The 22,736-nt window shown below is 33.6% G+C and overlaps 3 protein-coding genes across 5 annotated transcripts; 1 reads left to right on the top strand and 2 right to left on the bottom strand.

Annotated features, from left to right (window-relative positions):
• Nucleotides 1–150: 150 nt before the first annotated feature.
• Nucleotides 151–7,698, bottom strand: CYP59 (cyclophilin 59). Of its 2 annotated transcripts, none has more exons than XM_088123354.1 (14): nt 7,418–7,698; nt 7,031–7,135; nt 6,752–6,869; nt 6,575–6,625; nt 5,119–5,210; nt 4,699–4,798; nt 3,254–3,376; nt 3,079–3,156; nt 2,929–2,975; nt 2,792–2,847; nt 1,758–1,798; nt 1,525–1,630; nt 1,228–1,345; nt 151–1,149 (listed from the first exon to the last, which is right to left on the bottom strand). In XM_088123354.1, the coding sequence occupies exons 1-14, from the start codon at nt 7,513–7,515 to the stop codon at nt 435–437; spliced, it is 1,848 nt and encodes a 615-aa protein (XP_087979480.1). In that variant the 5' UTR covers nt 7,516–7,698; the 3' UTR covers nt 151–434. The 2 variants fall into 2 exon arrangements, with proteins under 2 accessions (XP_087979480.1, XP_087979481.1); XM_088123355.1 differs by having other exon boundaries at nt 7,031–7,095; nt 7,418–7,694.
• A 3,178-nt stretch (nt 7,699–10,876) lies between these two features.
• Nucleotides 10,877–12,765, top strand: ASML2 (activator of spomin::LUC2). Its single transcript, XM_088123465.1, has 4 exons — nt 10,877–11,410; nt 11,534–11,686; nt 11,798–11,965; nt 12,417–12,765. The coding sequence occupies exons 1-4, from the start codon at nt 10,979–10,981 to the stop codon at nt 12,486–12,488; spliced, it is 825 nt and encodes a 274-aa protein (XP_087979591.1). The 5' UTR covers nt 10,877–10,978; the 3' UTR covers nt 12,489–12,765.
• A 1,431-nt stretch (nt 12,766–14,196) lies between these two features.
• Nucleotides 14,197–16,075, bottom strand: LOC111016775 (LOB domain-containing protein 4). Of its 2 annotated transcripts, none has more exons than XM_022292289.2 (2): nt 15,691–16,075; nt 14,197–14,585 (listed from the first exon to the last, which is right to left on the bottom strand). In XM_022292289.2, the coding sequence occupies exons 1-2, from the start codon at nt 15,880–15,882 to the stop codon at nt 14,364–14,366; spliced, it is 414 nt and encodes a 137-aa protein (XP_022147981.1). In that variant the 5' UTR covers nt 15,883–16,075; the 3' UTR covers nt 14,197–14,363. The 2 variants fall into 2 exon arrangements, 1 of the variants encoding a protein (XP_022147981.1); XR_002602221.2 differs by having other exon boundaries at nt 14,446–14,592; nt 15,691–15,832.
• Between the last annotated feature and the right edge of the window lie 6,661 nt (nt 16,076–22,736).

Consider the following 22,736-nt stretch of genomic DNA (forward strand, 5'->3'; position numbering starts at 1 on the left):
TTACTACCGTCAAATTAATGACACCAATATCACACTAAATAATTGGATCAAATTTGTCTTCGATCATACCGTTGTTTGGTTCCAACTTTCAGTGAATCTACAAGGTCATTCAAAAAGGAATGGTCGTACTCAGGCATCATTACTGAAGCATTGAGAAAGAAAGAGGAAACAAATTTGCATTGAGAAACGAATGGTCAAGTATCATTATTTGAAGAATGCATCGGGAAAAAAAGGCCTACTTATAAGGGTCAAAAGGCAGTAAATTGTGTTCCAACCCAAATTTTTATCCACAGGTAACAACATATCATAGAAGACTACCATGGAAGTTGTCAATTTCCCTGCTTTGCCATTTTAGTTCTTGCCTTCTGCTCTTATAGCCATTGTCACATGCCCTTGTGACATGCTCTCTACTTTCAATTTAAATAGCTCATCCCTCATCTGACCCAATATTCTTCCTTGCTGCGTCTTTTGGGTTCCCGCTCGTCTCTCCTGTCCTTGTAACCATCATCAGCTGCATATCTTTTCTTATAATGCGACCCCTCTTTCACCTCTGCTTTGTCACCATCCAAATTTCTTTTTCCATGACCCCTTTCGTCTCTCCTATATTCTCGACTATCATCTGTACTTATTCTTCTATCATCTCTCTCATGCTTTTTCTCTGCATGGCTACCCTTATCTGCATGCCTTCTGCCATAATAATCTTCATCCTTCCTCCCTTCCTGGTTGTCACCATATTCCCTTCTACTTCTACTTCTACTAGCTTCATAATCCCTCCTGTCATAAGCGTCATCATCATTTGAAGCTCTTTTGTGATAATCCAACTCCTTTTTCCAGTCATCATCTCGGTCATTTTGTCTCTTCCTTTGTATTTCATGGTGCCTCCGGTCATCAATATCATCCCTGTCTCCTCTGTGCCCACTGGAGTGTCTTGCTTTATTTTCTCGATGCATATCTCTCTCCCTGGATCTATTTCTGTCACTTGATTCATGCCTATCGCTAGCACCCCTCTTTTCTGGATATCGCTCTCGACTATTGACCCTTTGCTTCCGATCATTTGGCTTCTCTATATGCTTATCTTTCCCGTGGTCTCGGTATCTCTTCTCTTTCCTATGGTTACTCCCATTGTCCTCATCAAATACAAAGTCATACCTACAACAACAATCAGCTGTCATCACACACAGAAACGTGCCGGGGGGGGGGGGGGGTACTGGTTGCAACTTCAGGAACCTAGATTCATCTCCACCATGCTGGACGTTATCGTCCTTCAAGATGAACTTTGCAGGTGGTCCACCGGTGCAATCCTTTGCCATATGGTCGGGAGCACCACATTTAAAGCAGCCTTTTCCTACACCCATAATCCAGAAGTTCAGGCCAAGCAACTTTCCAGTTTTATTCCATAAATTATATGGTTATAAGTGAAAACTGAAAGAAAAGTTTGATATAAAACTACATGAAGGATTTGTGCTCAAATTTTACTCTTAAAGAAACCAAGCAGTTACTCCATTGAATATTTTACTTTTTCACCTTTATCTGCTGAGTAATCTTTGCGCCTGTATTGGGACCATAGTTTTGCAACACTTTGACTGAAATCCACGTGTATCCTTCTATCATCAATCAGAGCATTGTCCATCTTCCATCAACAATCAAATAAAGCAAATCCGACATCAGTTTCTCTAAAAGAAAAATAAGATTAAACAAAAATGTCTTTTCAACAAATGGCAAAGGGGAAATGGGGCACTAAGCATGTTTTTTTAAACCTTAAAATATGCTTGTTCACATGCCTCTTTCGTCTCAAACTCTGTCCACGAGAAAATAAGATCAAATCAGCTGAAAATTTTAAGTTAGACTGTTAGAATAAAGAAGAATTAAACACTAGAACATGCTGGAAATGAAGTTCGTACTGCCTACACTACATATACTATGGTAATGAGAACCAAAACCAGGTAGATTTAAGAATAATGGAGATAAACTTGAACTCCACAGACAACTTGGGCATTTAAAACTTGCAAATGTATAAGCTTCGTATCAGTTCATTTTCGTCTCCAACATCATGTCTATAACTCCAACTTTCACCTAGTTGTTAAGATTAAAAAGCATAACTCCATGCAAGCTTCAGCTGGAGAATCTGTTTTTTTTTTCCTTCAAATAAAAGAATTGTTTATACTCTTTTGTGTATGCGAGTCCAATCTTTTCTTCTCCATCTCTTGGTAGTCTATTGACTCTATTCCAAAGGATCTTTTATAATCAAAGAGAACTATAAAGGGTGTCTAAATCATAAACTATACATAACTCAACAAAAGAAATCGCATTGGAACATCTCAAAAATTATTTTGAAAAATATTTTACGGCCAAGAAACTCAGAAATATTTTTGCTGGTAACCAAGGGATATGACCTCTTGTCGAATCCAGTCTTTCTTGATACCATGAATGTGTGACCACCTTACGCTTACATTTTAGAATCAGCTACATGAAAGAATAATTAGTGCGTCCTTAACCTTGGGACAACCTTGGGACTAGAACCAGCATGGGACAAGAAATGACATTTAAAAGAAAAATAAGGGGAAACAAAAATAGAGAGAGAAAAAGGAAACAAGAGAAACTTCATCAGATTAAACAAAAGGCAAAAGGAGTGATGGCAAAACAAAAAAGGAAACTCACCACCTAGGCACTTGAGATTAAAAGGAAACTCTCCCCCCCCCCCCCCCCCCCCTCCAAAAAGAAAAAGAAAATAAAGAAATGAAAAGCATAAATTTTAAGTGCACCACCATGAAAAGCATAAATTTGAACCCACCTATGAAGGCATAGCATAAACTATCTCCAGTCTTGAAATCACGGATAACTTCAGCCCTGTAACCACATTATATTTACGAACAACACATTATAAACATAGATCCAAAAACTTAATGATGCTTAATGACAATTACTTACGATAAGACAGTTCCAAAACGGGAGAAAATTGTATGTAAGTCCTCATCCTTCATTGACAAAGATGAACCAGTTAAAACAATAATCGAGATACTTAAACCTAAAATACATATAATAATTGCCATTAATTCAATGAGAGAAGTATGAACTCACTTCTGTGACTGGATTTAATTTACAAACGAATAACACATTATCAGGAGGCTTTATCTCAGCGTCAGGGATATCTCCAATCTGTCCAGCAAAAAATGGATATAAAGGGTGTAGAACTAAGTTGATAAATGATAATGATGAAGGTCAGATGCAGAACAGAGCATGAAATGAAGCTTACAGTTTCAAGCACAACTGCTCTAGAGTGAGCTTCCTTTGCACGAAAAACCTCCTCAAGTTCTTCTGGGCCTAACTGCTCATCCAGTGGCACCCAATCATCTTCCAGCCGCACCTCATCAACAACCTTCTCACAACAGAAGGAATAAATCACAACTTAGAGCATACTTACAAACGACAGCTCCCTATGTTCAAACTCAGTAACCAGCTAAAAATACATATCAAGATTGCACGTTGATGAAGTCAACATTTATTGTCCATTATATGCAAGGCAGCATAAATAAATCAATATGTCTCACAACGAAATTGTAATCAAAACATCAGCATCACTTGTTTAAGTGTTCAATTATTCAATTCATTTATCAATGAAAAGCGCGCAAACAATATGAGCCACCAAAAATGAAACAACAAATTATGAAAGAGAGTCCTACTTGTTCACAATCAAAAAAAGGAAGAAATTTTCTAAACAACACACACACACACACACAAAGGGTAAAACAATATGAGCCACCAAAAATGAAACAACAACACACACACACACACAAAGTGTAAAACAATATGAGCCACCAAAAATGAAACAACAAATTATGAAAGAGAGTCCTACTTGTTCGCAATCAAAAAAAGGAAGAAATTTTCTAAACAACTTTGTATGAGAAACCAAACAGAAACATCGAAATGAGTCCCCACAATGAATCTCCACCCAAAACCTTAACCTATCTTAAAACGCCATTCTGCTCCACTGCTATGACCCTCCTAATCTTTCCACATTGATATGCTCCCATAACATCAGACCTAAACCAGACTTGTAACTTCCATAAGACCAAAGTATAATTATGCATGAAGATGCCAACATAACTCAATGTTAAGGCATCTATATCTATCTCCCCTCAGCGTAGAAACTTTGAATCTGAACCCTCTCATTTGTGACGTAATATTCTTAAAAAAGTTATGCATAAAAGATAGTGTTCAAAATTATAAATCTCAAGACAATCTACCCTTCAAAAAAAATGTTACATTTGTGGAACTTGACTAAATTAGTGTCTTAGTGAGCATGAAGCCATAATAGCAAAAAACACGTATTATTTTGTGAGTTTGCTAGTGTTTCAGGTAAAACTTGCCTATCCAAAACAATTCCCTCAATTTTTCACATATTACAAGTTGCCAAATTTAGCCCTAGATATGTATATCCCATAAGAACAATCCTCAAAACAATTGTATCCTGGGTTTCCCATACTTCAGATTGAACTTCTGCAACAATAGTGGGACAGATCCCATCATTCCATTGTTTCTTACAGCTAAGGATTGAAAACATTGAAAGAGCGATAGTTGGGAATGATAAATTAATTAACTAAATCAACTTGAGAATTTAGCAATCAGCTAACTTGAACACTAAGAATCTCAGTGCCTTTACCCTCCTCCAAAATATATATTACAAGAAATAATACCTACCTCATCTTTTGGTTTTCCTTCTGGTGAAGCATCTGGTATTAACTCAGCTAACTGGGAAGGATCATCAAATGGATCGTCCAGTATATAGGTGTGTTTGATTCTGTACAAATTGAGACAAGTTTTAACATAAAACATAATATTTGGGACAAATATATATATAAAGATTAATTTACAACAGTCATGGGATTTAGGAATCCAAAAGACAAATCATCATGAAATTAAATTGCCAAATGAAAGTTCTCAAGATTATAACGATGTATGGGATGGATAATAGCTAATTTTGAGCTATAGTTGGTGCACACTTTCAAATTCATTCTACAAATACGATCCTTTTGGCCTATCTACACTAAGCACTCCCATACGTACTTTCCAGACATCAATGAAAATTTTGTTTTGTTCTTAAAAGCAATTAGCATATACCGGATATTTTTGTATGGTCTGCCCTTCTCATCTGCGTAGGCTTCATTAATCCTACTCAAAGTGTCAAGTCCTTCAGCTACCTCTCCAAATACCTACAATTGTGGAGAAGTTTTTAGTAACACAAATTATCATAAACACAAAAGCAACAGCTACTTTTATCAGTGAAATGAATGCATGTAGCTTTTTCTGGTACCATAGACCACTACTTCTTGAAGAATCCTCAATCTTTAAATTCTAACCCATAAGTTCATATCATTAATTAAAAGCTTACATCTTGCCAAAAAATTACAAAAGCTTTGCCTTTCACCCATTGGGTCAAAACAGCATACTGTAGTTAAATTCTAAGGTAGAGTAAATAACTCAATTCAACCAGCGTCTGATACAAGAATGGAAGTAATTATGAAATCTCTATATAACAAGAGCTCCATTGGGAAGCAAAAAAACAAGCATTCTCCCAACGATGTGAAGGTTCTTTAACAATCTTGGAAATTTCTTCAACCATCATAAGGCAGGCATAGGTTGGCCTAGTGATCAATAAAGATCAACGTAAATAGTAAAGGACTTAGAGAGAACCGGTTCAGACCATGGTGATGCCTACCTAGGATTTAATATCTTATGAGTTACCTTTGCAACTAAATATAGTAGGTAGATGGTTGTCCATGAAAATAATCAAGGTACATGCAAACTAACCCAAACACTGGCGGACATTAAAAGAACAAATCTTGTAAATTTCTTCTATTTCTTTCAAAACAAAACCTCCAACTATATAGCTTAGATGGCATCCCGTGGATGAACTTTGCCCTTCTTTTATATTGCATTCCATACCAAACACAAGGTACAATGTTAGAAACTTCCCATCAAGAAAATAAATAATCTTAAATCTAGACAACACTTTCTAAATGCACCAATTACAGACCGTAAAGCATCTTGACAAGGCACTATGTAGTTAACTTCCCTTCTTTCTTCCTTTATTGGACAAATATTTCATGCAAAAAGTGTAATAGGCAGTAAATAATGCAGCTAAAAGGGGAAAAAATCCACTTCACACTTCTTTCTTCTAATGCTTGTAAAAGGAAAATGCTTTATTACTACACCCTAAGTCCCCTGAGGCAATCCATCCTTACATAAGAAAGTATTGGAATGCACGGTGCAGGGCAATGACACAGTCAGAGACATAAGCACTACCAGCACTCACAATATGACACAATTAAATAAGCCAACCAAGGATGAGTTACCCAGTATAGAAAAATCTAACCACCCCATATCAATTGAATATATGGTACAGAGAAACTTTTGTACAGATAGTTTTCCCTGTTTCCCTTTATTTTGAACATTGTTTTCCCTTTTCTATATTTTGTAAATTGGATACTAAGGAGGCATATTAGAGATGAGAAAGGTGGATACCACACCCAGAAAATGGGAGAGAGAGAATATGTTATTGTGTTAGTAAACTTACAGTGTGCTTGCCATCAAGATACTCGAGATCATCACGCAAGGTAAAATAGAACTGAAAACAAAGGAACAAATGAATGCCGTCTTAGTCCTTAATGTGGTGCAAGCAGATAAATTTTGGAGAACATGCACGTTGATAAAATACTTGATAATAGAGGAAACAAATGTATATCAATAGTACCTGAGAAGCATTAAGATTTTCTCCAGCACTGGCCATTGCAACTGTGCCAGTCTTAGAATGCTTTAAATCGAGATGAATCTCATCACTGAAAAATCGAGCCTGGTCTCCATATAGATATCTGACAACATCACAACATTACGTAAGATGCCTTCAAGCTCAAGATTAATCATTCCGAGTCTAACGCTGCTAGTAAGCAATATAATAAGAAAACTAAACAATAAAAATTCTAAAATAAAATGCAGAATGTAAGATCAAAATCTAACGAAATAAAGCACTCACTTATAGATTGAGTCACCACCAGTCCCAGTGCCAGTCGGGTCACCAGTCTGAGCAGTAAAATCCTTCTGAATTGTATGAAACAGACACCCATTGTAGTACTTAATTCTGAATCAATCCAGGACAAGAAAAGGAAAAAAATATAAAAAAGATATAAAAGGAAAACAGGAAATGCGAACAATCAAGGTGAATTCTTCACAGATAGTAAACTAATTAGCCACTGTAAATCAGGCATCTCTTATAATACGAAAACAAAAATTTATGTTTGGTAAATTTTCAGGGGCTTGAACTACGGACACTACTGCTACTAGGCAAGAAAGAGAGCCAGCAAAAAGAGGGATAGAGAGAACTCTTAATACAGTTACAAAGAAAATGAAAAAACAGACTCACTTGCACAGCTTCAAGAAATTCTTGGAGGTCAAGGGGCACTTCTCGGTGTGCAGGTCGATAACAATGTCCCCTAAACTAGTTACAATCAGTACGGACATATTGGCTTCCGGTTAATGCTTTGGCATCAAACTCCCATTGAATTGTGGAAGCTATCGGTAGAAGATATGGCGATCACGGTGAGAAACTGTGAGAGAAGGCGGCGGTTCTGGTTGGCCTCAGATCGACGGAGGGAGGGAGCTGAACTGAAGGTGGAGCAATGCGATGGCCGTCTCCTTCTCGAGTATGTCGTATACGGGCAGGCGTACCGTAAGGATAGTACTTAACCAATAAGCCCAAGCCACGTGTTCCCGCAATTGGCCCAAAATTTGGACTATTGGGCCGGTCAAATGTTTCCCCCTATCTCTGGTGGGCCCTTCGTCAAAGCATGGCCTGGCCCGGCCCAGGAGTCCTAGTTTTCAAGATTGACCTCTTAACAAATCCATTACCATCTTTTTTATTGGTGATGTGATTATTATTATTTTTTTTTTTTTGATAAAATGGTAATGTGATTAATTATCAACTATGGAAGGAAGTATCAAATTGTCACCATTGTGGGAGTTTAAAAAACAACTTTTAATAAAATAATAGTTAAAAAACAATTTAAAATTAAGAATAATATTTTGTGAAAGTTTAAATTTTAAGATTTAACAATTAAAAGATAATGAGGAAGTAGGTGAGACTTGCAGTAACATTATCCCACATGCATGACCCACTAAATGTATAATTTACAAATATTCCCTTTTGATTACTACCCATTATCCTTTGGTGTTTTGCATATTTTTAATAATCATTTAAGTGGGTTTATTCCCTTTTGTAAATTGGATGCATGATATGTGAATAGAAAGAATGTTGAAAACGAAAGGAAAAAGTGGTGATTGGCCAATGTTTAGAGTAAAGACTAGAGAGAGCAGAGGCACAGCAATGCTACAAATATTAATCCCAATACACAATGAAAGAGAGAAAGTAAAGATGCATATTATATTATATGATCTTTCAAACATAAGGAATTTCCAAAGGAACCCCGTCCCTACACACACCAGACATAGAGATCAGAGCATATTTATGTTGAAAGTGGCAAACAAGAAAAAATGCTTTTGTTTATGCTCTAAATTATACAATATCGTCATATGTATATATATATAGATTCATTTCCATCCAATATGCACCATTAACTACTGATCCTCTATTTAGCAGCACATCTGCCTTTTGTCTCTTGTTTTTAGATACATTACATTTACATATGCAGTAAGTTTTCAATGATGAACTAACATATAGTAATTAATTTATGAGATGGGATGGAGATAATGTATATGAGCAATGAGTGTGCTTTTTCCTTTTTTGGTGTTGGATTCGTAGCTTTCTTTAGTCAAAGAAAATGGGCAAAGGTATTACTTTAAGGAGAACCAAGAAGCAAGTGGGAAGTGGAAAGTAAGGCCCACAGGGGCTAGAGAGAGTTTTAGGTAAAAAAAAATAGGTTGATGGGATGCAAAAGCTAAGAGCCAAACTATGTATGATGGGCACCTGATACCGGCTTCTGCCCTACAAAATCTTCTGTTCAATCTATCATTTTTGTGGCAAATTGGGTCAGAGAAAAAAGGATCATATTTTGTGTCACAAAAGGCATGATCCCAAAACCCAACTTGGCTTTTTTACTTCACATTCAATAAATCTTGAGCTTACCCAAGTTGCATGCCATTCCCTTTTTCATTAATTTCTCTGTTTATAATCACATATTGATATCTACTTTAGGGAGCGACAAGAAAAGAAATCAAAGCATGGGGAATCACTTTTTAAGATAAGAAAACAGTAGTGCTAAATGTGTTCAGAGAAATCCTTTTTGAATCGGATACTTGGTGTGGTGTGATATAGTTTCAAACAAAAATAAATTAAATTGTATGATGATAACTTGTTCAAGTTTCTACTGACATTTTTAAGTCACTCAAGATTATATTCTACTCACCAAATTGAATTTTGTTATCAGATTAGATTGATGTAATTTAAAGGTAATCGATAATGGACGACAAAGATTCTTTTAATGGGAGAAATTTGGGTTTTACATGGTTATGATAGGCCACTTAATTCTCTAAAAATTGTCTAGGAGAAAATATAATTAATTCCACTTTAACGGGATGGATTAAGGATCAATTCCACTTTAATAAATTCAAATTCCAATAAAAAGAATTTAAATTAGAATAAGTATGTATCGGAGAAAAAAAGGTCAATTTATTGAAAATTGAAGTTTAGAAAATATAAACTTAAACACTACTGCTCCTTTTGAGTTTTGAAGGAATAATTGATAAAGAATTTAAATTATAGCTTGTTTGGAAATATAAATATAATAATCTCAAGTAAGTTAGAACGTAAAAAAATGGAAAAATAAAATTGGGTGTGTATGAAAAAAACAAAATTCTAATTATTGGGTAAATTTTGAAAGTAAAATGAAATGTATTTTAAACTCAAAGTAGATAATATTATACAATTCTAGAGTAATTCACACAAGGGACTCGTTATTTCATTGAAAAGTTATATTATTCTCGGTATGTAACAAACATAAGAGTTAGCCAAAGAAATGATATAAAAGGCTTTTCCTGATATACCTTTTTTTTGTATTGAAAAATGATAGTCAAACGAAAGTCAAAGTAATAAGCTTGGGAAGATGAAAGCACACAAAAGATAGGGTTTTTGTTTGGGTTGAAGAGAGAAGAGAGAAAAAGTAGGTGCAAGACAAAGTACATCAAAACTGAAAGAAAATGCCTAATAAATTTAGGACAAGAGATTGCCAAATATTACACTTGTTGGTACTTTATTTGTTTGTTTGGTTTAGATGGGTGTGTGAGAAGTGAGTGGCATTCTAGTGTTTTTGCTAAAAAATGATGGGCACTCAAAGAAATTCCCCCAGTTTGGGGGATATATGTTGTACTTGACATCTCGATCTTGATGCCAAATCTTTCAGTTTCAGGCCCATGTGATCAATAGATTCTTCCATTGGGCTTTTCTTTCTCTCTTTTTTCTTTTCTCTCTGGCTTCCTTCTCAACTTTCTGTCTTTTTTAACCTTTCAACCAACTATATTTATACTGTTCATTCTAACTCATCATATACCAAACCATTTATCAAACGGTAAAAAAATCATAATATAATTTATTCAATCTAAATATTATAAATATTAAACGCATTAATCAACTAGATATTGAACTTTTTTTAACCTTTGATTAATGTTGCAGATGGAGATGAGGGGGTGGGTTGGCAATGGTAACGCCGGGCGTTTACAGCTTAAGAAATAAACTGAACACAAGTAAATTTAAAACCAGACTCTCACAATTTAGTTAGTTTATGCTAATTATAGTATAACCAAGTCCTACTCCTCCTCCCTCCGGTCAGCTGCCCTATCTGCCCACCCTTGACCCAATTACCAACAACTTACTATATGCTATATATATATATATATTATATTCAACTCTGTGAGAGCAACCCATCCCTAAAAGCAAAAAGAAAAAAAGAAAAAAAAAAGATTTACACAGCATATGGCCGCTTCCGTTCCTCAATTGCAATTCTACTCAGATAATTATCCACTATATACCATTACTAATGATTTTTGTGAGCACCTCCCTGTGGCAGCTGCTGCAACTTCTTCTAACGCCGCCGCCGCCGGGGCATTATGGGCCGAAGAAGAAACCTTAGTTCCTTTGTTCCATGAATTTGGTCTCGACCAAACGTCGTCGTATCCTCACCCTCACCACCACGTGGCATTGCCGCATCAGCACGAACTTGACAATATGGGCTGCGGCGGCGGCGGCGCCATTTCAGCGGCCGGGTCTCAAAACCTGTGCCTCGGATACCCACAGCCACCCGATAATCAGTTTCATGAATTTGGAGAGCAGGATGCCTTCGGTTTCGGCTTCGGTTTGCTTCCACATATCAAACCAATTTATCACCCACTTCCCACCGATAATTGGGTATCCTCATCTCATTTTCTAAATTTCAAAATTGTAGGGATATATATTATTATTGTTTGCATTATTCCTGTAACAACACAAATTAAATTAATTTAACCCATGCTCTGAATCATATTGTTATAGGAAATTCAAAGCAGCAATAATCAAGTTCCTGCTACTGACCAAGACGACTCAAATAATATGAAGGTGGGCCGCTACTCTGAAGAAGTAAGAAAAGAAAGGATTCTCCGGTATTTGAAGAAAAGAAACCAAAGAAATTTCAACAAAACCATAAAGGTTTTCCTTTTTTTTCCCCTCTCCATTGATAAATAATAAATTCTGGCTTGGTAATATATATATAGAATAATTAATAATATATAGAAGTGATTATGAAACACAATGGTACAGTATGCATGTCGGAAAACCTTAGCCGACAGAAGGATTCGAGTCCGAGGGAGATTTGCAAGGAACAACGAAGCATGTGATCAACAACTTAATCCAACAAAGAATAATAATAATGACGACACTACTGAGTCTACCCAATTATTATACAACCATCACGATCTCGCTCTTCAGGTACGAGGTATCCCTATCACTATATATATATATATATATATATATATATATATGAACAACCTGCCTAAATTACTAATTAAATCGTCTCTAATCTTTTTTAACTATATATTTCTCATTTTACTATTTAATCTTCTCAAGCTTTCATTTTAACCCCTATTATTTCAAAAACTCAACTCCCCCACGTTGGTTTCGTGTTTTTTTTTTTGTTCACATTTAATTTTGCTGATTCAACGTATCCAAATATGTCGATAAAACAATACATTAAAATATTAAATTTCTATTCTTTTGTGAAATGATTTGATTGAGAATTTCAAAAGATAAAAAGATCAAATTGAGATAACCCTAAAAGATTTAGCTAGCTTATTAGAAGAAGATTCCTCAACTATTAGAAACCCAGTGTTCAATGGATTATATATGGTAATATTTTCGGTTGATTGTGATTTTTTTGCAGATGAAAAAAGATGAGGAAGAATGGCTACAAGAGATTACAAGTCTAATGTACTTACCATATATTAGTAGTTGAAATGGAACCGATGAAATCAAAAGAAGGGCAGCAAAAACGAGGAATATTATTCTGACTGTTAATTTTAATTAATATCAGACACCACACCATTCATTTTGAATGATAGGGGACTAATTGTTACGGCAGTATGTTTGGACATTTTCTTTCGTAAAAGATATCGGACTATTTCATTCAAAAGGTATGTTCAAATATGATATTTCACTTTCTAATTAAACATACCAAGGTATGTGTGGACATGTTTAATGTCAATTAATTAATTTTTAATTAATGATCTCAATTTGACTCCTTTGGCTGAGCACTTTGCGTGGGTGTACTTTACTTTGGAGTTTGATCCACCAATCCGAATAGTACCGAGCGATAGGGGAAAAAATGGTTTTGGAAAGCTAATTGTGGTTTGTACTTGATGGGATCGGATATTATTGGTTTGTTCATGACCACTAAGTTATTCTCGTTTATGTATAGTGGAAAATTTATATATTTACACAGCATCCAACATATACTATGGCTTGTAAAATTAAAATGAAAAAGTGTTTTTTCGAGATTCTTGCTTAATTAATTTTCATGTCGTTTAATAAACGTCTTAAATGACCGAAAAGTCAACAATTTCTATCATTTCCTGCTAAAACACGCTCAATCCTTTCATGTCGTTTTTTTAAACAACATGAAAAATCAGTTTTCTCAGTGAGATTTAAAAAGTGTTAAAAAAGTAAAAAAGAACCCTATTTTTTCCCGCAAAAAAAGGGCATTTTACCTTGTGGCTTTTTTTTCCTCAACAGTATTACTGTTCACTAAAGTAGTCTCCCAAAATGGCTCGAAACTTCAAGAAATATCGAAGTCTTGAATTCAAGCCACATGCGATTCAACTTCTAGCGTATTGACTTCTTAATAATAATAATAATAGCAGCAGCAGCTGGAGAAACCCTTCCAAGTTCGAAATGGGTGTCACCCAGCAGGCGTTCTTTCAGTCGTAAGAAAGCACTGAGAGTGAGACTACAGAGTGAATAAATTGAAAACGTTGTTTTCCCATTAGGCATCAGCTGACCCCAAAATAATGGCCCATAATCCCATTCCCAATATATATCCTTTCATTATTTCACTTTTCTTTCTCCACACATAATTGGTAATATCAAACCAATTATAATGGGCATGCAATGCTATGCACCACACAAGTCCAGAACACACAACAGAATTTTGGGAATTGGGATACTAAAATGATCTGAAAGGCTGCTGTTGCTGTGTGTGGACTGTGAAAGAGAGTATAAACCTATGGTTTGGTGGTGTGGGCAATGATGGGAGTTTATATTATATTGATTCCCAGCCCACCATCTGTATTCTGTGCTGTGTTCTGACCAAATTATAAAACCTCAAGTCACTGTTGAAAGGTCAGTCCCAAAAATTGTGAACATAAAGTTGACCCTTTAAAATTTTGTCTTCCTTTTTTCTCTCCATATATACCCAACACTAGATTTAATCTCTCACTATATAATAATTTATGATCATGCAGCACCAACATACACTATTGCATATATTGGATATAATTGGTTCACTTTCGGTGAGGGATAGGATAAATGGCAATAGCCGCATGTTGAAATATACCATTTTTTGGCACTGGCAGAAATAATAATTTCTATATATATGTTGATGGGCGTGTGTTTGGTATTTGAATTTGAGCTTCGACCCAAAAGTGACACAATTCTGTCTAATGATCTAACCATAAGATATATGAAGTTAATAATATATATATGATGAATGAAATGTATATATGTCAAACTAAAGAAGTCCAAAGGGTTGGTTACACTCAATATAGTGTAAAAAGTAAAAGGTAGACTTAAAAGTAAGAGGTGGGGGAAAAAGGAAAGGTAAATTAAAAGGCAGCTAGGAAGAGCAGAGATTGACATTGTGGGGAGTGGGGCATTGGGCCATTTTCAAGTGGAGCAGCTGGGCCTGGGTGATGGCCAGTTGCTCTTGGAGTGCCTCCACTTGCCGCTGTAGGCTCGATATTGTTCCCACGCACCCGTAAACCGGGTCTTTTATTCTCGCCTTCGCTTCGTACACAATCGAACTCACCGCGTCGCTCCGCTGCTCCTCTGCCACTTCCTATTCTCTTTTAAATTTTTATCAAGTTACTAAATATTTTGTCATGTAAATTTATCATCATCATAAATTCTAATATTTATTTATATCAATGTTATGATTGATTAAATTGAATTCAAACTCAAAACAGAATTATAACTTCTTCACACGTGGGATATAAGATTATGTGTTACATGGTTGAAATTTCAAACCCTCTCAAATAATTTATTGAACACGTATGGGTTTCATCATCTTTTTAAGCACAGAAAGATTTAGTTAAAGCTAGGGTTAATTGTTTCCCAACCCCTTTGACTTTTAAAAGATTCGGAGTTAAGACGACATTGTCGGATAGTTAAAGAGATATAAAAGTTCGACATGACGTTTAAGCCTCCAGTCACTGTAGAAATTATCATTACTACGTCAGCATTACTCAATAATTACCCTCAGTATGCCTTAGACAAAATATCTCTATCAACGTGTGACCCCACGCCTAACCAAAAAAGTAAATGAATAAATGAGATAGAAAATAACAATAAAAAGAAAGAAGAAGAAGGAGCCAAACATGCAGACAAGTGTACACTTGTCCATATATGTTTGTTTTTTACGTATAAATTAACAATTTCCACACGACCCAAAAGATGAGCGTTTGTTGATTTCAGAGTCTATGAAAGAAAAAAAAAGGAAAAAAGAAAACTGTTTAATGTTCATAAAGTGGGAAAAAGAAAGAACTCCCCATCAACTTTAATTAAAACAAAATTGATTGAATTCCTCTGCAAGCATAATGAAGCATCTTTTTTCTTTTCCTTTATTAAATTTTCCATGCATCCTACATTCCTTCTCTCTTACATGTAAGATGGAAGAGTAACCTGCAAAAGTGGCCTCCGAGAAAATTTCTAGTATTAGGGGAGTACCACATCCCCTCTTCCCAATGCTTTCTCTTGGTATTATTCAGTTCACACTGTAAAATTTATTTTCGAGATAATTATTTAATTAATGTTGTTAAATCCTACTTAATTCCGATGACAATGAACTATGGAGTGAATTTCAATTGAAAAGCTTAAATTTATGAATGGAAAATGTTGAAAAATGAAGGGAAATGGAGATTTTGAGGTTGAGATTGAGATTGAACCTGCAACAACTTGCTGACATTACTAGCTCCAAAGACTTTATGGACGCAGGAGAATTTGTGGGGCTGGTCGGCTGGGAAATAAGGGCCAAATACGCAGTCCTGAGAGCACCGCCGCCGCAGAAGCTTGCACGCGGCGCATGGGGATGGGGCACTCTTTTTGCAGCTCCCGCCCATATTCACCTCCGTCGCCATAATTTTCCCCCTAATTATAATGTCCTCCGCCTTCTCTCTAAATCTGATTAATTAAATAGCTACAATTTAATTCACTACTCCTTTTTGACGCTAAGAAGAAGAACAAGAAGAGGAAGAGATTTTCAAATGGGGAAATTAATTAGCATTTAAGAATATTGATCAGAATTTAGGGTTATGAAGGTGTGGGGGTGGGAGACGTGGCAATTGGCATCAACTAAATAGACTACAATTACAATTGAAGTGATGCCAAAATCTTTCCAGGGGACCCACCATGGAACAATACCAAGATTTTTCCTCAACATTATTATGACAATTCCTAAATTACAACCAACCACTAATCTTTATTTTATGCAAACAAAAATATTTATAAATATCCCAATTTTGTTTATTAATTCGTTGATCAGACCTTGGCTTTCTTTTCACCCACAATAATTAATTTAATTTGGTTGGATCCATGTCCGTATTTGCAACCCCATCAAAATTCTATTCCTCGAGTACATGTCACTCTCATTCATTTTTCTGCTTATATCCTTCACGATGCATGCTCGAAATAAAATAATAATAATAGACAACAAAGTATATACACACACACACAATGGGTAAAAGATCTCAAACCCATCAATTAATTAAAAATTTGTGGATTTATGATATTTTTATTAGTCCAATGAAATTAAGATTTAATTTTTTCACGTAGTGGGGTTGACTTTCAATGGATCATAATGTTGTTTTCGATCACCTCCATATGATTATCCACTTTTATTACCAATTGACAAATCAAAACACAACGAGCACCATCCTCAAGGATTATAATGACAACGACAAAACTCGTTTAATTTGCTAATGCTAATTAAGGGTAACTTTGCATTTTGTTGAAAACTTGAGAAATGGACTAAGATGAATGATGGACATCGTTGATTAAGGTATATTAATTAAGTAGCATTGCTTTTTCCATATGCTTAGTGGGAGATAGAGGGGGCCATCTCAAGATATATGTAGATCCTATCTTATATTTTATAATTATTTATATAGTGATAATAGTGCATACATCAATAATAATAATAAAATTAGACCATGCTATATAATATACATATAAAAAATAACAATTAATGGAGAAAACACGTAGGGATGGATAATTAAATAAATGCGAAGTAGTGGAATGGAAATTTTTTGTTTGTAATGAATGATATGGTTGTGCTCTTTTAAGCCGGCTTGGTGATGTCCATCTCATTGATATATAGTTATAGGAGGCAAGTTACATCAAATAGAGAGAGATGGCCATAATTGTCTTTTTTTCCCACCATTTTCTTTTCTTTTGGGTTATTATTACGTAACTCGTGCATTAATCATTTATTTTTCTGAAATCATACCTTTCCCACACTTCCAAAGGATCATATCATATCTTTTGCCCATGCTAGATAGCTTTTCATAAATGTCAAAGAAATCATAGTAAAACATAGCCGGTAAAAGTTTTTGTCTATAGTTTTTAATGCAATTTTATTAATGGCCTACATCGCATCCTGTCACTCTCTCTCTCTTAAATTTTATGAAAACTACTTCTCAACTTACTTATTATATTGGTTATTGTCAATTTATAAGCCAAATTTAAGAGGTTATTAAATTTTCATTGTGCTGGTATTGCTAGTCTACGAGGGAGAAAGATGATCATCATGTGATCTTTAATTATCTTGAAGTCCTTTTTTTTAGGATATATCGACCATTCATTGAGAAGTATGTGAAAAACATACCAATTAGTCAAGTTAATAATAATCAATAGTGAAAAATAGATTTGAATTATATGATTCGATCCTGTGAAGAAAAACAAGGGAGGAAAATGAGAGCAAAATTGAGTATCTCATTGTTTGACTTTGAACTTAAAAAATTGGACTACACGAGTACACTTTAATGACATGGTTAATGTTGTTGGGTGAAACAAAAAGCAAGACTAAGAATATAGATGGAACGATCAAATCTCGACAAGTCAAGCCCAAATATCAAGCAGTCGCCCGAGGACTCAAAGGTTAAGACCTAAGAAGTAGATTCAGACTAAGGACCAAGACACACAGGCCAACCAGTTCATGGGTCTGTCGGTCGACTCGACCAACTACACTCTCAATTGACCATCCTTTGGTCAGCCATGGGTGGATCCGATGAGCTTAGAATTGGTTTGGACTTGTCTTATCCGATAGCCTTTTTGTGCATCGCATAATGGGTCTGTCACTGTTAAAAAAAAAAAAGGAAAATTTCCTAATAATTTTAAGATTTCGCCCTATATAAATAAAGGAAGAAGATTCATAGTCAAGATATGCTGACTTAAACAAGTGTGTGTAGCTGGCCTAACACCACATCGGATGTGTACTTTTATCTTGTTTTGCATAGCATTCTTTTTAACACGAATTTGACAATTTAGATAATTCAAATTTATACCTCCATAATTCATATATATACTTTGATTTGTGTTAGAGAGTCAGTTATTTTTATATGTTAACTTTGATATATGATCACTCAAAATTAATATGAAGCTCATATAATTGTTAGGGCTCATGAGAATGGACTAAATCATGAAAAGAAATTAAATTGAATTCTCGCCAGTATTGAATCAAAATTAAGATTACCAACCACTCAAAAAATCGACTGAGAAATTTGAATGAATCCTCTAGTCTCCACTCAATAATGATTACCTATTTGAAGAATTAATTTTGTGGTGACATTAATTGAGGTGTGTGCTAGTCCAAACAACTCAATATCACAAAAACAGAAACACAAATAAAAATTACTTTAGTCGGTTTTGGACAAAAATAAATTAATTGGGTATAAAATATGTACACTTTTTGGCAATGGACTTTTTCAGCCACATAATTAGTATATCAATTGAGATAGAGATTCGAACTCATAACCGTAAACATGCGACAATTATTGCTGAGTCAAGCTCATGTTGGCAAGAACGTCAACGCTCTATATCTCACCAGAAATTTAATCTCAATCATATTAATGTGGAGTCCATCAAACGAAATAATACACCTAATTAATGAGACTAATTCAGTATTACAACAGAACTATTTTTTTTTTTTTTATCAGCTGTAGAAGTACTGTTCCCTAATCTGGGGCCACGACTTTCTTTTTGAGAAAGAATTAATTGTAACACACTTCACAGCAATCGAAAAATAAATCTCAACATTCTACATATAAAAAATTTCTACTTGTTCTCAATTAATACCCAATATTAGATTAATCAAATTTGGTACGGTGTTAATTGTGTTGGGGACCTAATTACAAATCAAAGTACTGTATCTCTCCTCATTTTATTCGATTTTCATCAAGTGAAAATGCCAACTTTAGTTTGTCTTATTTTATTGGAGTTTCAGAAAAGTCTGGGTGAAATAAATCCGTGTGGAATTTGACTAGTAAACAGAAGAAAATTTTCATTATTATAAAATTACAAGTCAACAAATTAAATTTACTTTACGTGAGTGGCTAAGGACTATATTCATATAATTTTTTTTAATGTTAAAAAGATGAAGATACTAATTAATTAATTATCACTCATTTGAATCTTCTAAATTCACACGAGGCTCTTGTAACAAACGTTGATAATTATACATACGTTACAAGTTAAAGTTATTCTTGGGTCTTGATAGTTGTATATTTGCTCCAAAATTAAGTTTTCAATTTATTTTTTATGGAAATTAGAAATTTTTTTTTTATGTATACTAAATTTGATTATGAATATAATGTCAGTTTTGATGTTTTGTATGCAAAGACCGACGCCTGTTTTCACTTTTCACATTAAAAAAAAAACTTTGACTATTATTTAAAGGGAAAAAAAATACAGGTGGCAACGCAATGTCCAATACGCAAACCCAAATACCCAATATGGGGCTTAGTAAGCCCAATACAATGTGTTGTGAATGTAGCATTACTCAGGATTTCCCATGTTTAATATTATAAAAAATAAAAAATAAATTCTTTTGGAAAGAAAAAAAAAAAGAAGAAGAAGAAGAAAGCGTAATGGTTAAACGGCACCGTATCAGTGTATCGTTACTCAAATATTGGTTTCCTTATGTGTTGATTTCGCTGGTTTTACTTTTAATATTATTGAGGTCTTGCTTCTGTTCAAATATATCAGCTAATATATCCCAAAAAAAATTAAAAACAAAAACGTATCAGCTGCGCAATCTCACAATGTAAATTAAATTCATTGGCTATTTTAGACGCAAAGGCGTACGAATTTATTTTTAAATTCTATTAAAAATTATCTATGATATTGTTTACCTTTAAACGATGTGAGATTTTAGAAGCATTTCTCACGTTCATTAAATTTGAATTTATAAAGTTTTCATTTCTTTTTAGTCTGAACAACAAAATACATGTCATTCTTTATTCTACATCCGTCAATTGGGATGTCTTATTTTTATTTAATGATGATTATTCTATGCAAATTTCAAATATGATAAATGAGTCAATATTATAATATTATTTGAGATGGTGAAATCAAATATTGAGGTTTTTTAAATTAGTATTATTCAAAACATATAATCTCAAGTCTCTTCTTCTGTGTACCAGTCCAGTCAAATAAAAGGGGATAGAATTTCTCTTTCACGTGAAGAAAACAGTAATATAGATCAATTAGTTAAGATATATATCGGACTAAAAAATTGAAGGTTTATTATTTGGACCCACCGGAACATCAAAAAACTCTACAAATAAAGTAGTCGTCAGACCCTTGAATATGAATCAAATTCATATTTATTTTAATATTTCAATTATTTAAAATTTTGTGTAAAAAGCAGTTTTTCTTAGGCAGTGTACTGTGTAAAGCAGCGGTTTGAAAATTATTTTAATTCACATTTACCATTACGACCAGAAGGTAATAATTGTGTATCTTTTTGGACTTTCTGGAAATTGAAAAGTCTAGAAATTAAATAGATTAATATAGACTCTTTTGTTTTGTTTAAATAATTGGGTGTATCTAATTTTCCGTGATAAGGATGATATTAATTTGAATAATAGTTGGAGGATGCAATTAATTTGAATAATATAATATAATAATTAATTGTCCGCTCGAACGATACAGAGGATCCGGTCCGCATATTTCTTATTATATAAAAATTGAAGTCCATCATTTTTTTCTCCCCTTGTTTTTTCGAAATTAATAATAATGAGGAAAATAAATGAACAAGTCACGTACATATATACAAATGGAAAAAACAATAATAATAATAATAATAAAATCATCAAACATTTTAGTATTTTCCTAAATTGAAGGATCCAACCAAAGACTTTTTGAATATTTCTAGATAAAATATTTTAACTTACTTAAAATAAAGTGTTTATTTAAATATTTCATTCATGAATTTCTAAATTTTCATGCTTTTTTCTTTTTTGTAAAATTATTCATTGTCATTGGTGTTTCATTATAATTGGTAGCTTTCATAAAATTTATGTTGATATTGATATTTAAAATCTTTGGTAGGAATAGAATTTAAAATTTTTTTTTTTTGAAAGGAATAGAATTTAATATTAAATTTATATTTTTGAAAAAAAATTAATAAACTTGTAAGGGTCGGTATATAATTGTGTTTTTATTGATTTGATACGAAGTTTTTTGACATTTTGTGTGTTACATAGATTTGGACTTTCATTTATGGTCTTGACAATTTTAAGGGCAACATTTATGGGGAGGCTCTTATTGTTTCAATCATAATCTCTAAGAGAGAGATAAATATGTACATTATTCCAAAGTCTTTGAGAGAATCTATTTATTTCAAAAGTCTTCTCCAAGAGAAAAAGAGAGAGATTTTATAACATATAATTAACATATCTTAACTTAAGTTTTATATTTGACAACTTAAATATAATTTTACCAACATGAATATAGTAAAGTGGTAATTGGTATTGCCAAAGCAAGCATATCTCAACGGTAATTGACATATATCTCCAACCAAGAGATTGTGAACAGCAGTAATTGACATATATCTCTAATGAATTTTTACTATAATCTATTACGAGATAAGATAACTCTATTAAATTAAATGACAAAGTCCTATTAAAAAAGGATAAAAATTGGAGAAAAATGTTATTTTTCTAGGATTCTTTGACGAGTGAGTTATACTCGGCTGACATATTTAAGGTGGAAATTAAAACCATTAAAGAAAAGTATTTAGAAGTTTTTAAGTAACACGTTTCATCAATATAGCAAGTAAAATTCTAATTCAAGAGTCTTAATTATCTCTTGCAAATAAGAAAATTTCAACATACAAATTCAAAACGACCACGAACATTCCTTTTGAAAATAGGAGAATGCAAATGCAGACATTAAATCTGGCATTTGTGTAAATATTTAATATTGTCTAGAAACAATGTGGTGCTTACTTATTTTCAAAAAAAAGAAATTAAAAAATGTGGTGCTTACTTTTTCTCCTCCCAATAAATGGGAATAGGTTCATGTCAATGTCACAATTTGTACATTTTTCTCTCTTTTTTTGGACATTGGACATTTGGCCCAACCTATGTAAAATAGATTCAAAAATTAAGTCTATATTTTAACATATAGAAATAATAAATATAATGGCCTTTCAATTTCATTTTCATGGCTTAAAACTACAAGTTTCCTATCTTTGAACTTCTAATTCTAATATTATTTTTGTTATCACTAACGAAAGGGCGGGGAATCGAACCCACAATCACGAGATTTGAGGTATATATCAATTACTATTAAGTTAACTTTTAATATTATCTTTCATAGTTCATCAACTTTTAAAAAAATTTAACAAATTTTTAGATTTTCAATTATGCTAATAGGTCTCTAAATTTTAAAAGTACCTACTAAGTCCTTAAATTTTTTATTTTGTATCGAT

Source organism: Momordica charantia, assembly GCF_013281855.1.
Source record: "Momordica charantia cultivar OHB3-1 chromosome 4 unlocalized genomic scaffold, Mcharantia_2.0 BLBB01000004.1, whole genome shotgun sequence".
In the NCBI taxonomy this organism is placed as follows: domain Eukaryota; kingdom Viridiplantae; phylum Streptophyta; class Magnoliopsida; order Cucurbitales; family Cucurbitaceae; genus Momordica; species Momordica charantia.

Coding starts and splice junctions, on each gene's coding strand:
- CYP59 (XM_088123354.1), bottom strand. CDS start 7,515: ATGTCCGTACTGATTGTAACTAGTTTAGGGGACATTGTTATCGACCTG. Junction 7,136..7,417: donor AATTTCTTGAAGCTGTGCAA/GTGAGTCTGTTT, acceptor GGATTGATTCAG/AATTAAGTACTACAATGGGT. Junction 4,799..5,118: donor AGACCATACAAAAATATCCG/GTATATGCTAAT, acceptor CAATTTGTACAG/AATCAAACACACCTATATAC.
- ASML2 (XM_088123465.1), top strand. CDS start 10,979: ATGGCCGCTTCCGTTCCTCAATTGCAATTCTACTCAGATAATTATCCA. Junction 11,411..11,533: donor CACTTCCCACCGATAATTGG/GTATCCTCATCT, acceptor ATATTGTTATAG/GAAATTCAAAGCAGCAATAA. Junction 11,966..12,416: donor ATCACGATCTCGCTCTTCAG/GTACGAGGTATC, acceptor ATTTTTTTGCAG/ATGAAAAAAGATGAGGAAGA.
- LOC111016775 (XM_022292289.2), bottom strand. CDS start 15,882: ATGGCGACGGAGGTGAATATGGGCGGGAGCTGCAAAAAGAGTGCCCCA. Junction 14,586..15,690: donor ATGTCAGCAAGTTGTTGCAG/GTTCAATCTCAA, acceptor AAAAGAGAATAG/GAAGTGGCAGAGGAGCAGCG.